At 44.5% G+C, this 17680-nt stretch overlaps 1 protein-coding gene and 1 long non-coding RNA gene across 2 annotated transcripts; both read right to left on the bottom strand.

Moving 5' to 3' along the window:
- Positions 1-350: 350 nt before the first annotated feature.
- On the bottom strand, positions 351-911 carry LOC120952156 (uncharacterized). The gene is made up of 2 exons (XM_040371331.2): positions 867-911; positions 351-796 (listed from the first exon to the last, which is right to left on the bottom strand). The coding sequence occupies exons 1-2, from the start codon at positions 883-885 to the stop codon at positions 456-458; spliced, it is 360 nt and encodes a 119-aa protein (XP_040227265.2). The 5' UTR covers positions 886-911; the 3' UTR covers positions 351-455.
- Positions 912-7010: 6099 nt separating this feature from the next.
- On the bottom strand, positions 7011-7688 carry LOC120948074 (uncharacterized). Its single transcript, XR_007451986.1, has 3 exons — positions 7353-7688; positions 7210-7279; positions 7011-7122 (listed from the first exon to the last, which is right to left on the bottom strand). It is a non-coding gene; the product is annotated as an uncharacterized LOC120948074 (long non-coding RNA).
- Between the last annotated feature and the right edge of the window lie 9992 nt (positions 7689-17680).

The raw sequence follows: 17680 nt of genomic DNA, 5'->3' as shown, positions 1-17680 counted from the left end.
ACAACGGTTTAGTCGTAATGAAAGCGTTGACTATATATAGTGCATTTTATCAACATACCTTTAATAAATGCTCGTGCCGGAGCATCTGCAATTATTGCACGCGCTTTCACCCAGTAAGAGCGGGATTTAATTGTCAGACCTGCCACATACAGTCTGTTCATTTCGTCCACAAACGGCTGCAAAAAATCCTTGACGAATAACGGTTTTGATTCGCCACAGAATATCGCAACCGTCATTACAGGAGTATGTGGAACGTTATGAGCCTGCATGAGAATCGGCCAAAGTTGGGTCCGACTGCTCTTGTACAGGGGTAGGCCGACCACAAAAATGTTCAACTCGAACCCCTCCTGGGTAGGCTGACAATCGCTGGAATAGAAAAAAAAGATGAGCACATGACCAGGAGCACTGTGAGTTAAATGAGATTTAAAACATGCTTACCGACAATATGAAAGCAGTCATTTTTCCACACCCTGGTACCACAGCTGCCCACCTGCGATTGGTGTAAGGGTTGTCTCCGGTGCTCCGGACACATGCGTGTTCATCAACGTCCGTGCATCTCGGGGCAATTTGGTCTGGGGGAAGTGATGTCGCAAATGGCCCAGCAAAAGGTTCAAACTGCGATGAGTTTGTCCAGTTTGCAGGGCCCACATCCTCAAGCCATCCTCGCACGAAAGATCTCCGTACGGATGGTCTGGCATTTCCACCTCGACCTGGATATCCTCCACGTCTGTATCCTCGCCGCTGCTTGCGTCGGTCGTACCTTCCTCCTCGCTTTCGCTAAGCGGAGCAGCATCGTCTGCAACATAACACATGATACACATGAGAGTACAACATAAGCAGCATACAGCATAACGATCGTTACTTACCGATCACTTCCATGGGCATCGGAACATCTTCAAACTGCACTGGCAGAGCATCACGCGCTCGGACATCTAAAATATAGTCACGAAAACCATTGTTAAACACTGATCGCTATATTCACCGTTCAGCATATAATCACCGTTCACCGATCACTTACCCACAGTCGGAGGTTCTGGCTGCTGGGCAAGAAGGAGTTCCCTTTCCACTTCCTCCAGACGCTGCTTGTAGAGCCGGGCAATTGCGTGGGACATCAAGCCACTTTTCTTGTCCTGATTCGAGGCCATTTTCACGCTTTCTATCGGGAAACTTTTCACGAGAGGGATGAGCACTGGCAGCGGCGGATCTAACGGTAGGTGGACTAGGCGGCCGCCTGGGGCCCCGACTATAGAGGGGCCCCGTCGAAGTTTAAAAATTTCTGTTTTCTGTTTTCGTTACACCCCCCCCCCCCCCCCCCCCCCGGTGGTTAAACTTACGTATGTGCTATCCGGTCCCGCAAAAACCAGGAGTTCTCTGATTCCGGGTATCACCGATCAACAAAACTCCACCAAGCACAAGCCACTGTAGTTTACGATCGCTATCATAAAAAAAACGAGCCGTATCATAAAAAAAATCTGTCGTAACCGTTGAACCGTTTTTGTTTGCACCACAAATCCATTTGCACACACATTGATCTGGCATGTCACACTATACCACCAAAGAAACAACGATTGACTGGCTGGGGGCCCCGACACACGCTTCATTTCTCTAGAATTTCATTCCAAGTTACCAATACGATCCTCTCCACCAGTTTTAACTGGTTAGGGGCCCCTTCTGGTTTACTCGCACCCACAACAAAAAAACTGCAGCACTGACACGCGACGGAAGGTAGCAAAAGTTTTTTGGCTGATCAAAAAAACGCACTGCAAACCAGTGGTTTTCAACCTTTTTGTAGCTTTTTCCCCATGTAAGGTGCATATATAATTTCACTTCCCACTTTCATTTTTCACAAGCTCATGAGCTGGGAAAGATCGTGTCATACCATGATATTTATCGAAATTTTGATAAAAAATTCAAAATTCCTTCCTAGGTTGAAAACCTCTGCTTCAAACCGTTGGCTCCCGTGTAAAGATTAGCACAAGCACATATACACTTTGCCAAACCTCCATAGGCAAATTTTTCCTGATAATTTTAAGCTGCGTATACAGCCATACAGTAAATTCATTTTCAGTTGGTTCAAGGCAGCAAAAAGGTTCAGTTTGATCGCAATTTTTATGGGTTTAAGACGAAAGAGTGAATCGTTGTGTAACAAGTGCTGAAAAGAAAAGTTTGCTCGCGTATTTCATATTAACACTAGCTCGGTGCGTGTGCTCAATAATATTTTATGTGAACTTGGTTCGTTGTTTGATTTGTTGTGCACGGTTTATTGTGTTTTGGTCTCACAAATTAGTTTAAGTTTGATATGTTAAATGTGTTGAAAACAAAAGTGTTCTCACGTACTTTCGCTTACAGGTGCTCAGTTCATGTGCTACATTTGGTTTTTCTTGTATTTTTGCCTTTTTATATATTTTTTTTTAAATTTAATCATACACTATTAATAAATTTAAAATTACCTCAAGGTGAGTAAGACGTTACAATTAGTGTAGGAGCGTGAATGTGCTGGCGAATTTGGGATTAAAATTATTAATTATATTAAGCTTCATCGTTTAAAAAATTCTGTGTACAATTTTATGACCATTTTTTTATTGAGGTAAATTTGAAGAAACGGTAAGTATTAAAAAAAAAACATTACAAATCAAGTTAGTGTTTCGTTCTCAATAGGAATAAAAAAAAATGAAGCAATATCAAAGCGGCGCAGAAAAGCGAAAGAAAATTAAAAAAGAAGAAGAATTTATTAAAAAGCAAAAAATGCCTTAGACAAGTTTCTATTGCCAAAGTCATCTTTGAATGCAGACGAAAATAATGATGTTTTTCCGTCTACATCCAAGCAATGTTCAACATTAGAAAACAATCAAAATCTTTTCGAAACCAATGAAACACAGAATAGTCCATTGGAAACACATGATAGTCCGTCCACAAATATGTCCAATATTAATGATATTGCATTGTGGAAACGTCCCTTTTCGGATGATTTCATCAATAAGATTGTTAAAACGAATCCTTCAAACTATGGCAACATTGCAAGTTCAAAAACACTTTATACATCTAACGATCAACCCTATTATCGCAGTCTCGCCAAAGATCACTTCTACAGGAAAAAAAAAATAACGGTGGTATCGAAGAGAGAACTTGGCTTGTGTTCTGAGATACTTCAAAATGAGTTCATTGCTATCCGTGTTTACTTTTTTTTTCCAATTCTTCATCTAAATTTGTCACTGGGTTAAAAAACAGGAAATCTATTACCAGCCTTTTGACGACACATGAAACATCCAAAGAGCACATAGGTTCAATGTGCATTCTTTATAAAAGATCCCATATATTAAATAGAATCGATACCGACTTAGAATTAGACATAAGAAAAGAGGAAGAGTATTGGAGAAAAGTACTCACACGTGTAGTTAGTACAATAAAATTGTTAAGTAGATTAGGAATAGCATTTAGAGGACACGACGAAAGTGAACAAAGTGAGCGGAATAAATAATTTTATCTTGTCTAGAGTATTTGAGTGGATATGACAGTTTTTTAAAAGAACATTTTGAGAAACATGGTAACCAAGGTCGTGGCAAAGTCAACTATTTATCGCATCATATTTGCGACGAGTTTCTAGACAAAATGAGTGAAAGCATAAAAAATAAAATAGTCGAAGAAGTAAAGTTAGCCAAGTATTACAGTATAATAGTAGATTCCACACCAGACATTGCTCACATAGATCAACTAACTTTCATCATACGTTTTGTTGCATCTTGTGGTAAAGTCAAGGAAGGTTTTTTATTTTTTATTCCGATTGACAAACATAATGCGTCTTATCTAGTACAAGAAGTATTGGGTAAGTTAGATAACTTAGGGTTGAATATTTCAAACTGTAGGGGACAGTCATTCAATAACGCATCCAACATGGCCGGTAAATATTCCGGACTACAAGCTCGCATTAAACAACATAGTGCAAGTGCTGTATTTAATCCTTGTGCTAATCATTCTTTCAATTTAGTCGCTAATTTTGCAGCCGAAAATTGTACAACAGCTGTACACTATTTTAACTTTTTGCAAAAGTTGTATACATTTTTCTCCTCTTCAACCCATCGATGGAAAGTTTTGACCGACAATTTAAAAAAAAAACACCCGCATCAGCCACCCGTATTGTTAAAAAGATGTTCAATAACCAGATGGTCAGCAAGGGCAGATGCTGTTCACGCGTTGAAAGAGGGTTTCAAAAACATTAAAGATGCTTTGTCAGAAATCTATTCTGATAAAGATGAAAAATATGCGACATTAGACGAAGCAAATGCACTTCTAAAATAAATGGCAAAACATGAAACAGTGCTAATGACCGTTAGTTGGAACACACTTCTACAGAGAATCAATGCTGTGAGTAAATCACTGCAGACGGTTGAATGTGAACTATTGAAAGGGGTTAAATTACTGAAGTCACTTGTTAAATTTGTAGATCATTTTCGTGTTCATTTTACAAAATTTGAAGACATTGCCAAAGAGGTATCTGATATATCTTCATTTTTTACCACAGATAGGCGCTCCCGTAAACGAAAATTGTTTTTTGATGAATCTCAAGAAAATAGTTATGAATTTTCAATTAGGGAAGACTTTATAGTAAATTCTTTCTATGTGATATGTGATAATGTTAAAGCACATATATCACAAAGGGCTGAAAAGTACGAGGCAGTTCTGGAACCATTCAATGTTTTTTTTTTATGATTGGGATTTGTCAGAGGAAACCAGAAAAAAATCTCTAAACAAACTGTCTGAAGCATATAAAAAATGATATCGATAGTAGTAATTTGCAAGACGAGTTTGACCATTTTTTATCTTTATTAAAGATAATGAAGGTTTGGCAAAACCGCGTCAAATAGATACAGATGGAAATGATTGCAAGGTGAATTTACAAGCTATGTATGAAGTGGCAAAAAACATGTCGTGCACTTTCCCTAACATGGAACATTGCTTCAAATACTTTTAACAATTCCAGTTTCAAATGCATCTGGTGAAAGATCGTTGTCAGTGTTAAAACGAGTAAAATCTTATTTGCGAAATTCCATGGGGGAAAAAAGATTGAATAGTCATGCGTTGTTGTATATTGAGCAAGATTTGATGAATGAATTGGAAACAGAAAAACTTATTGACGAATTTGCCTCTAAAAAGAGTAGAAGAAAACATCTTTAAATAATAAGAAAATGTTTGTTAAAATATGAAAAAAGTTAAGTTTGTCAAACTATAAAGGCCTGGTTACATTGATCATACTCGCTGATCATTTCGATTTTCACTAGCGCACCTGGCGGCGGTTGGTATAAGCTTTTTTGGTCATCGAGGGAACCCGCTGCGCAAAGCGACGGAAGGCGTTATGGCGTTCTGAGAATTTTATCATGCCTTCCTTTTCTCTCCAACGGCAAATTTGTCGAGCAGCTCGTCGAGCTACCCGTCCCTGGCTCCACCTCATACCCCTCGCCTGAGCGCGCTTTCGAAGGTTTGGATGTGTTGGTGCGTCAGACGGCCAATCGCTGTCAGCCGTCGTCCGTGCTTTTTTCCTCCATAGCGCTATCTCTTTCTCGCGTGTGGTCAATGCTCGCGAGCTGTTGTGGCGCCTAAAAATGCCGTTAACAAACATTGCGGCGATGAAGTTGCATTTTCACAAATCAAACCAAAAAATCGCAATGAGTTCAAACACTGCAATATAAAAATGACTAAGGAATCGCTAGTTTACGCTGGAGGGTTTGCTGTGCAACGCGCTGAGCCCTAATTCGCATTGACACGATCAGCCCGGCGCTGATTTTCATCAACTTTCCGTTTCACCAGCACCTAGAACGCAGGCTGGAAAGTTCACTGGCAGTCCCTGGGGCCTGCCATCGATCTGAACGTGTTAAGCATTAAACATAACTTTGTTACACTAAGCTTTTGCTTTCGTATGGTGTAGATTACACAGATATGCTGAGCTGTCTGCGCAAGGGTATGAGCGTGCATGTGTGTGCACTAGACATGGGCAAGAAGAGCGGGAATCATAAGGTTCGCTCGCTCCCATTAGTGAGCGGGCGCCCGCCGCTCTTCATTCCAGAAAAATATGATTCGCCCGCTCGCATATAAAAATATAAAAAAGCTCGTTTGAAACTAGTTGCCCCGAGAAACAAAAAATCTAAATCTATAATACTGTTGGGCTTATACGGAATGTAAATAGCCGCATGTAAAAAAATCAAATATTTTTATTGCGGTTAAAACTAAAACTCAAATTAACGTTTTTATTAAACAAAAAAAACATCACAAGCTACTGTCGTCGACCCACACTGGCTATTCCAAACACACGTATAAAACATCGTAGAGCGCGAGCGCATCGTATGTGCAAAACACACAGAAAAAAACAGTCTTGCTTGCAAGCGCACTGCTTGTCCAAAATACGTAGCGAGAAGATCAGGGTAGCTCGCGAGCGCACTGCCTATCCAAAATCCATGCAGAAAAAAAACAGGGTAGCTCGCGAGCGCACTGCCTATCCAAAATCCGTGCAGAAAAAAACTGCCTTGCTCGCGAGCGCACTGCCCATCCAAAATACGTAGCGAGAAGATCAGGGTAGCTCGCGAGCGCACTGCCTACCCTCCCGACAATGGCACTCAAATTCTCTCATTTTCTCATGCCCTCTCTGTCACATTCGTAGCTCGATCTCCCTCTTCTGGGACTTAGCGTTCTGAGCATGCGGTTTTTGCAACGGTCATTTCGTGCCACTTCGATCTCATCACCTTCTTTCCCCTCCCACCCCTCTTTTTGATCCACGCTTTGGGGCTTGCAAATTTTTGACATGTCAAATGAGAGTGAAGCTAAAATGTAAACAACAAGTGTTCGCGTGTGCCGTGATTTTGTAAGTATTTTATGCAAATTATATGATATTTATCATTAAAAACGTTTTGTTTTGTAGAATAAACATAAAATCAACCACGGAAGTATGATTTAGTTGTGGTGGAAGCGAAAAAAAATGCTTGGAGCATGGAATAAAACCGGATGAAATTTCTAGCCTTCACGCACGATGCCGACGCTGAGGTAAGGTGTGCTTGTGTTTAATTTCGATGATTGTTTCATTTTAGGGTGTGCTCCACAGCTAGTAGCTCCCACATTCGAACCGCTCATGGTAACCTGCAATTATGTTATTTTTAGTTTTTCATTTAGTTTCAATGTAAAGTAATAGTTGAAAAACATACAATTTGATTTCATCCAACTTACAGGTTTTACAGGTGAACAACAATTAGCAACTCCCGATCGAATTGCACACAACAACCACCCACAATCACAGCTGTAAAAAGTAAGTATATGAGTTTTGCATGTCTTTAAAATGTCTTATTTTTAATATTTATCTCCATACTTACAGGTAACACGGATAGGTAGCAAGGAAATCAAGCTTGTACACAGAAATCTACACAAAAACTGGGTTTTATAAGCGTACGAAAGGCGACGCGGCTATCTTTGAATAAAAAGTAAACAAAAGAGTTTCGTTTTAATTTAATTTTGACAGCGGGTGTGGTGATGGCTTGAGCGATTTGGAACAATCATTCTCCGGACAGGATTCGATCCAATCCATGACGTCACTGAGTGCCGGTTCATTTTATGCTTATTCTCCGAGTTCTGGTTATACCAAGCAGCAGAGAATAAGCAGAGAATAAGCATAAGCGGTTTCCATACAAACTCTCTCTGAGATTGTTGAGAGGGTATCCAAACTCCATGCAGAAAAAAACAGGGTAGCTCGCGAGCGCACTGCCTATCCAAAATCCGTGCAGAAAAAAACTGCCTAGCTCGTGAGCGCACTGCCTATCCAAAATCCATGCAGAAAAAAACAGGGTAGCTCGCGAGCGCGCTGCCCATCCAAAATACGTAGCGAGAAGAACAGGGTAGCTCGTGAGCGACCGGTTGGCCCAAAATCCATTCATAAAAAAACAGCCCAGCTCGCGAGCGCCAATATGCATAGTGAGAGGATCAAGCTAGCTCGCGAGCGCGCTGCCTGGACAAAATACGTAGTGAGAAGAGAAGGGGCGCTAGCGAGCTACCCTGATCTTCTCGCTACGTATTTTGGATGGGCAGGGCACTCGCGAGCTACCCTGTTTTTTTCTGCATGGATTTTGGATAGGCAGTGCGCTCGCGAGCTACCCTGTTTTTTTCTGCACGGATTTTGGATAGCCAGTGCGCTCGCGAGCTACCCTGTTTTTTCTGCATGGATTTTGGATAGGCAGTGCGCTCACGAGCTAGGCAGTTTTTTTCTGCATGGATTTTGGATAGGCAGTGCGCTCGCGAGCTACCCTGTTTTTTTTTGGATGGATTTTGGATAGGCAGTGCGCTCGCGAGCTAGGCAGTTTTTTTCTGCACGGATTTTTGATAGGCAGTGCGCTCGCGAGCTACCCTGTTCTTCTCACTGCGTATTTTTGATAGACAGTGCACTCGCGAGCTAGGTTGTAGAGTCGCTGATAAACAGCTGGTTCTTAAAAAGCAAGGTATATTTCGACATAAACAAATCGGATTTATAGTGGTTATAATACATATTACCTAGTTTGAATTTCTTCGTTGTATTCGCTGCACAAAACCAGTGATTACGATAAAGAATATCAATTGTTTTGTAATAGAAAAAAAAGTATTCCAATTGCCGTACGCTATGTTTTTTTTTTTATACAGGAGGACAGCTTTGCCTTATTGCTTCAAGACTCACTATAATAATGATTTGTGTAACATTCGTTCCCATCGAAGATGTAAAAAATGTGTATTTTTGTGTATTGATTTTTTCTCACCATTAACTGTATACTCGAGAACAAACTGCATTAATTAAGCAATACCTCACGAAAAATATCACCTATATCTCCTGTCCAATTAAAGGTATGGCTAGCGCGAGCGGACGAATCACCGCTCGCTCGTGATTCGCAGTAAGCAAAAGAGCCAGCTCGCTCGAATCGTCGCAAAGAATCATTTTGCCCATGTCTAGTGTGCACAACTGTCGCCAAATGTGTTTTCTTCCGGAATGTTATGATCCATCGGTCAAAGAAAGGAAGGTGTTGATGAAAGGCGGAAATACGAATTAAGGCACCTGTCAATGGTAACTGATGACCGGGAGGAGGGAGTACTGACACACAGCTGTAGGAAGATTGAACAGTATACTTAAATTTCCAGCGGATAGGGGGGGTGGCCATAGGACCCCTACGATCATCGGTCACAGGCCCTAAAATTGTTGTCGCCATGGGGGGGGGGGGGAGGAGAGGTGCAAATGGTTCTCCTGCCACGGAGCCCCAATGACCATCTTTCCGGGGGTTAGCCCTTGTCGCTAACACTCTGTCCACTTGTAGACATACGGCATACTACAGACTAGAGATCTTCGCTGACCACCTAGTCCGCCTACCTTTAGATCCACCGCTGGTTCATGACGGTGTTTTTTTTTTACTGCGGAGATGCATCCTTCCCCCTGCCTGCTGCGTATGCACCGGGCAGGAGACAGTGTGGCAGTATGCAGGTTGCACACTGGATAGGAGCGGGCCCGCGGCACCGCCATCATTCCGCACATCTGCATGCCCGTCGTGGGTTCTAATCGCGTATGAACCGGCCGTCGTAGCAAGGGATTAGCCACCGGCTCCGGCTACGTGGTACTCAAGTCCTGAAAAGGCCAGCATGATCGCGTTGGCTATTACGCCAATAATAATAATAATAATAATAATAATAATAATAATAATAATAATAATAAAAAGAACTTAGCGTAGCAGTCCACACCAGGGTAAGAGTTTGTCTTGACTTTGTTGCTGCCGGGCTACCGCTGTCACGAGACAAATACACGGAATGCACTCGACCAAAACATGAACCTACCGATCCGAACCCATTCCAAGGCATTGCCGGTCAACCGGCGTCATGATAACTACTCCAAACCAACAAGCCACCAGATTCTGGACGGACAGGTGCAGCACCATACGCGCACTGTAATAAACAAATCCAGAATCCTCTTTTGTATGGATTCAATTCAAAATGTTGTTTCCACTTGCGTCCGCTAGCTGAATTAGAAATAAATGTGCAACAAATCACACGCACGTTTGCTTAAATCATGTGTCTTTTTAATACCCTCAACAGCAGAGCCGATCGCAAAGATGCCAGTGATAATGGTTGTGTTGTCTCTCAGGTAGCGAGATCGAAAATGCGTGGTATTTTGTAGCTGCAGCGGATGAAAATGTACGCATCAGAATCAAATAGTTTTGGGGTTTCCAATCGCACGCACACACACAAACACGCGCGCGCAAACTCACACACAAACACGCGCGCGCAAACTCACACACACACACACACACACACACACACACACACACACACACATCCATGAACGTGCGCACGCCAGCACACACGCACACACACACACGCACGTAGGCGCGCCCGCGAGCATGAAAGCGCCAGCACGCACCCACGAAAGCGCGCTCGCGAGCACGCACCCCCGAAGTCGCGCAAGCACACACTCCCCCCCCCCCCACTATATCACCCCCCCCCCCTCCCCGCATGAACGATTACGGCTACCTTATCGATAGAACGGTTGGTTCAGCTTTCTTGTAGCATCCTCATCCTTAGCAACGGGCGGGGTGGGGGATCGCGACATGATAGAGTGAACGGCCACTTTCCCCGCGCTGTGTGTGTGTGTGTGTGACGAGACCCAAAAACTCGAGACAGATTTAGGCATATTATAAAAATATTTTATTGCCACTATACACTGTGCTACATGATGCTTAGAAGGTCGTTGAAGCTTCAAACATGTTCAAATTAAAAAAATATTAGATTAGTGTTAGACGTTCTCCTACGCTTGTTTTAAATAGGCTTCTTCACCCTCAACTGGCAGGGGCATCGAATGGTCTCATCAGCAGCGGCACGAAATAAAATAAACCATCAATACACCGATAACACTTTGAATCCCAATCCAGATTCTCCCACAGCGTCTCAAGGTCACACACAAATTGATAAATGCTAACACCCACCAATAACAATACACAACCGCAATGCACATATGAGTATCAACGCATACACCGCAACAGCCAATCAGCTGGCGGCGGAAGGCACGGGCAGAAGCGCAAGTAAGGCAGGGAGGGTGAGGGAGGGAGAAGAAGCGGACGAAAAAATGGGCGCCAAGAATTTTAAATTTTTTGACCGTTTTTTTTTTTGCTCCGCCGCCATTAATAGTTCGTCCATTTCGCCCACAGATGGCGCTAAACTTGCTCGACCCAGCGCAGGAATCGCTGAAGTCCAGCGCGGGGATCGGGCCAAAATCTGCGCTGGCCAGCGCAGATTTTGGTGCATTTTCTGCGCTGGAAACTGCTCGAATTTGCGCAGCGGGTTGGTTTTAGTAAGGTAAAGACAAAGCCGTCCCGCTGCGCAAATTCGAGCAGTTTCCAGCACAGAAAATGCACCAAAATCTGCGCTGGCCAGCGCAGATTTTGGCTGGTCTCCCGCGCTGGACTTCAGCGATTCCTGCGCTGGGTCGAGCAAGTTTAGCGCCGTCTGTTGGCGAAATGGACGAACTATTAATGGCGGCTGAGCAAAAAAAAAACGGTAAAAAAATTTAAAAATATTGGCGCCCATTTTCTCATCCGCTTCTTCTCCCTCCCTCACCCTGCCCTGCCATACTTGCGCTTCAGCCCGTGCCTTCCGCCGCCAGCTGATTGGCTGTTGCGGTGTATGCGTTAATACTCATATGTGCATTGCGGTTGTGTATTGTTATTGGTGGGTGTTAGCATTTATCAATTTGTGTGTGACCTTGAGACGCTGTGGGAGAAGCTGGATTGGGATTCAAAGTGTTATCGGTGTATTGATGGTTTATTTTATTTCGTGCCGCTGCTGATGAGACCATTCGATGCCCCTGCCAGTTGAGGGTGAAGAAGCCTATTTAAAACAAGCGTAGGAGAACGTCTAACACTAATCTAATATTTTTTAATTTGAACATGTTTGAAGCTTCAACGACCTTCTAAGCATCATGTAGCACAGTGTATAGTGGCAATAAAATATTTTTATAATATGCCTAAATCTGTCTCGAGTTTTTGGGTCTCGTCACACACACACACACACAGCGCGGGGAAAGTGGCCGTTCACTCTATCATGTCGCGATCCCCCACCCCGTCCGTTGCTAAGGATGAGGATGCTACAAGAAAGCTGAACCAACCGTTCTATCGATAAGGTAGCCGTAATCGATCATGCGGGGAGGGGGGGGGGGTGGTATAGTGGGGGGGGAGTGTGTGCTTGCGCGACTTCGGGGGTGCGTGCTCGCGAGCGCGCTTTCGTGGGTGCTTGCTGGCGTGCGCGCTTTCATGCTCGCGGGCGCGCGTACGTGCGTGTGTGTGTGCGTGCGTGCGTGCTGGCGTGCGCGCGCGTGTGTGTGTGTGTGTGTGTGAGTTTGCGCGCGCGTGTTTGTGTGTATGCGTGCGTTTGGAAACCCCAAAACTATTTGATTCTGATGCGTACATTTTCATCCGCTGCAGCTACAAAATACCACGCATTTTCGATCTCGCTACCTGAGAGACAACACAACCATTGGCATTGGCATCTTTGCGATCGGCTCTGCTGTTGGGGGTATTAAAAAGACACACGATATAAGCAAACGTGCGTGTGATATATTGCACATTTACTTCTAATTCAGTTAGCGGACGCAAGTGGAAACAACATTTTGAATTGAATTCATACAAGGAGGATTCTGGATTTGTTTATTACGGTGCGCGTATAGTGCTGCACCTGTCCGTCTAGAATCTGGTGGCTTGTTGGTTTGGAGTAGTTATCATGACGCTGATTGACCGGCAATGCCTTGGAATGGGTTCGGATCGGTAGGTTCATGTTTTGGTCGAGTGCATTCCGTGCATTTGTCGCGTCACAGCGGTAGACCCGGCAGCAACAAAGTCAAGACAAACTCTTACCCGTGTGTGCAATGCTATGCTAAGTTCTTTTTATTATTATTATTATTATTATTATTATTGGCGTAATAGCCTACGCGATCATGCCGGCCTTTTCAGGACTTGAGTACCACGTAGCCGGAGCCGGTGACTAACCCCTTGCTACGGCGGACGGTTCATACGCGATTAGAACCCACGACGGGCATGCAGATGTGCGGAATGATGGCGGTGCCGCGGGCCCGCTCCTATCCAGTGTGCAACTTGCATACTTCCACACTGTCTCCTGTCCGGTGCATACGCAGCAGGGGGGAAGGATACACCTCCACAGTAAAAAAAAAAACACCGTCATGAACCAGCGGTGGACCTAACGGTAGGCGGACTAGGCGGTCGCCGAAGATTTCTAGTCTGTAGTATGCCGTATGTCTACAAGTGGACAGGTTATTAGCGACAAGGGCCCCCGGAAAGATGGTCTTTAGGGCTCCATGGCTGGAGAACCATTTGCACCACCCCTCCCCCCATGGCGACTACAATTTTAGGGCCTGTGACCGATGATCATAGGGGTCCCATGGCCACCCCCCCATCCGCCGGCAATTTAAGTATACCGTTCAATCTTCCAACAGCTGTGTGTCAGTACCCCCTCCTCAGGGGCCTCAATTCGTCTTTCCGCCTTTCATGAACACCTTCCTTTCTTTGACCGATAGATCATAACATTCCGGAAGAAAACACATTTGGGGACAGTTTTGCATACACACGCACACTCACAACCATGCGCAGTATGCTTAGCATATCTATTTAATCCACAACAGACGAAGGCAAAAGCTTAGTGTTAGAAACGTGTTGGAGCGAATTAGGGTTCTGCGCGTTGCACAGCAAACCCTCCATCGTGCGCTAGCGATTCCGTAGTCATTTTTACATTGCATCGATTAAACTCATTGCGCTTTTTTGGTTTGATTTGTAAAAATGCAACTTCATCGCCGCAATGTGTATAAACGGTTTTTTAAGCGCCACAGCAACTTATGAGCATTGTCCACACGCGAGAAAGAGATAGCGCTATGGAGGGAAAAAGCACGGACGACGGCTGACAGCGATTGGCCGTCTGACGCACCAACACATTCAAACCTTCGACAGCGCGCTCAGGCGAGGGGTACGAGGCGGAGCCAGGGACGGGTAGCTCGACGAGCTGCTTGACAAATTTGCCGTTGGAGGGAAAAAGATGGCATGATAAAATTCTCAGAACGCCATAACACCTTCCGTCGCTTTGCGCAGCGGGGTGCCATATCATGCCGGCCCCGCAGTTCGAAAGAAAAGAGTGAAGCGTACGCTGGAATTACTTGCTGAAATGAGGAGAAGAAAACGCGAGGAGGCTCAACCGGAGTCATCGACCCCGGCTTCAAAGAAAAAAGGGGAAATAAAAATCACCCCGGCGACAGCTGGCGACGTAGCTGTTAATGCAGCGATGGATGGTATTGATGTACCAAATACTGCGGAGGAAGAAAACCACCGCAAAGAAAAAATCCCGCCAATTGTTGTCTCGGGATTAAATGAGGAGGAATACGGTTCCCTTTGTGATGCCACTCAGTCAGGTGCCATTAAAGCCTCCTTTAGTTTCGCTTCTGGAAACACGTGTCGCATAAATGCGGCATCGAGAGATGACCATGATAAGGTCAAAAAGTTGCTTGAAAACTACACGAAAGAATTTTATTCTCATGAATTCAAGGCTGATAAGCCTTATCAGGTAGTCATGAAAGGACTACGATTCGGCTCGGCTGAGCAGGTTACCGTAATGTTACGTGGCGTGAAATTACAACCATCGCTTGTACGTGAAGTTAAATTTGGTGAGGGCCGGGGACTCTCATCAAAACTCTTTGTTGTCTCCTTTCCAAAAGGAGCAATCAGCCTAGAGGAGTTGCAAAAAATAACCCATATTAACTACACCACCGTTAAATGGGAACGATTCCAACCGAAACACAGAGATGTGCTACAGTGTTTGAACTGCCTAAACTTTGGACATGGTGCTAAGCACTGCGCAATGTCACCACGATGTGCTAAGTGTGCAGGAAATCACCGCTCAAAGCAGTGCACAAAAGAGATGGGAGATGTACATACGTGTGCAAACTGTATGGGGGACCATAGCCCCTATAATCGAAACTGCCCCTCGCGTAAGCAGTACCTGCAGAAGCGTTACTCAACACAAAATGCTCCAAGACGATTAGTCCCGGCGCCAATACCAACTAGATCATCGTGGGCGGAACCATTACCTTGGGTTGGACAGTACCGTAAAGATTCTGTCTGCACTTGCCATGGTTGTCCGCATGGCCATCAGCAACAGAACCAACAGCTTCAGCAGCAGCAGCTGCAACAGAAACAGCTGCAGAAACTGCAGCAGCAGCAACAGCAGCAGCAGCAGCAGCAGCAGCAGCAGCAGCAGCAGCAGCAAAGCCTACAGTGCAAATATCAGATTGCATCTGCTAGTTGTTCGTATTCAATTCCACGAAAAACCCATCGGCAACCAGCCCAAGATAAGCTGGATCAGCTGCGATCCCGTCTTTCCGATGAGGAAGATGAAGAAATAAAATCACAGTTTGGTGACATTGTCCGCTTATGGGTGGAATTCAAGCGCTTATCAAAACAGTGCCCGCGTGATCAGATTCTAATGAAAATGGTCGAATTTATCACAGCCAACTTTTGAGATGATTAAGTGCGCAACGTGGAACGCTTGCTCCGTCCTTCCATAAAGGCTGGAGTTGATTGACTTTCTGAATCATGAAAAAATCGACCTGCTTGCTGTGACTGAAACGCACCTAAAACATAACAAATCATTTTTTCTCCCTGGGCACACTGTAGTTCGACTGGACCGTCCTGATCAGCCAAAAGGGGGAGTTCTAATTGCTATCCGTCGAACTTTAGCGTTCAAAGTACTCCCCCTTCCTAACACCCATTACATTGAGGCTGTGGGAATCGAAATGCTCAGTGCTGAGGGCAACTTTCATTTTTATGCGGCTTATTGCCCGAGACAAGTAAGCGACACTAGTGGTACCAACAGGCTGTTGAAACGCGATCTTCAACTGCTCACCCGGGCCTCAAGAAGATACATTGTAGCTGGCGACCTGAATGCCCGTCACCAGGAGTGGGGAAACCTTCGCGCCAATAGGAATGAAATGATTCTGAGAGAACTCACACAAGCCAGCGCATGCTCAGTGTCATTTCCATTTCAGCCTTCGTTCCAGAATGGCAATTCCTACTCTACGATTGACATATTCATCTCGAATATAACAGATCGTCTTGACGTCCACTAGACAGCAGCGAAATTATCGAGAAGCAGACTGGCCACGATTTGAGCGGTATATAACGGAAAACATCAGTTCGGAACCTCCTCTTCTGACCATCGAAGACATTAATAAAGCGATCATTAATGTCGAAAGCTGTATGAAGGAAGCAGTAGATCGTTTTGTTCCGCTGATCCAAGTACGACATAAGGTAACTGAACTCGACGCAGATACAAAACGGCTTATTGCGTCAAAAAACTCGTTGAGACGGACATACCAAAGGACGAGGAACAGGACTTACTATTCTTTATACAGGCAGGTAGCTAAGATTGTTGACGCCAGAATGGTTGAAGTAAGAAATAGACAATTTTCAGATCGTTTAAAAACACTTCCTAAACACTCGCGCAAAGATAAGCGTCGACCGATACCAGTCCTAATTGATGGTGGAATCCCTGCCTTTACACCTAGGGAAAAAGCAGTGAAATTGTCAGTCAATTTTGCTCAGGCACATAGATTGAGCGAATCCATGACTAGCACATATGAGAGTAGGGTTGCTGACAGCATCAGTTCTCTTGTTTCAGAACCTATTGAAGCGACAAATATTCAGCGTATCTCCAGCGGGGAACTCCTAGGAACCATTAAGTATCTTGTTGGCTACAAAGCACCAGGAGCGGATGGTATCTTTAATATTATGTTGAAACACGTCGGACACATCACTGTCGTGTTACTGAACGACGTGTTTAACAGGTGTCTGGAGCTAGGCTACTTTCCACACTTGTGGAAATATGCAAAAGTGGTTCCCGTTTTAAAACCTGGTAAGGACCCTAGCTTAGGATCAACCTATCGTCCGATTTCACTTCTTGGTGCCTTAAGTAAGTTGTTCGAAAGAATAATTTACACTCGTATGATGGCTCATTGTGAATCGAACAATGTCATCAGTGAAGTTCAGTTCGGTTTTAGAAAACATCGGTCGGCAGCCCAGCAGCTTTAGCGCGTTTTGGACGTTGTCGACTCTGCCAAAATGCGTGGAAAAACCACTGCCATGGCTCTTCTTGATGTGGAAAAGGCGTTTGATAACGTCTGGCACGATGGTCTTATACATAAGCTGAGGGTGCAGGGCTTTCCTGTGTACATTGTTAGGCTTGTACAAAGCTACCTAAGTGGACGGTCTTCGGCTGTCTACATTGGATCAGAGAAATCTGACCCATACGAAAACAATGCTGGTGTGCCGCAGGGGAGTATTCTGGGTCCCCTGTTGTACAACTGCTACACTGCTGACGTCCCTACATTGGGGGCGAACACGAGCCTGGCACTGTATGCAGACGACACAGCCATCCTGTACTCGGCAAAACCTCTGAGATTCATACGAGCAGGTCTCCAACGAGGGCTTGACAGTTATGTGAATTTCCTCAAAGAGTGGTAGATTGTGGTTAACAACACCAAAACCCAAGCATTAATTTTCCCATATAAGGTTGGAATGACAGCATCCAACATAATCGCTAAAGTGGGCAGTTTAAAAATGGAAAATAACATCATTCCATGGGCTTCAGA

The sequence above is a fragment of the Anopheles coluzzii genome, chromosome 2, assembly GCF_943734685.1.
Source record: "Anopheles coluzzii chromosome 2, AcolN3, whole genome shotgun sequence".
NCBI classification, from domain to species: Eukaryota; Metazoa; Arthropoda; class Insecta; order Diptera; family Culicidae; genus Anopheles; species Anopheles coluzzii.
This window is presented reverse-complemented; position numbering and strand designations above follow the sequence as displayed.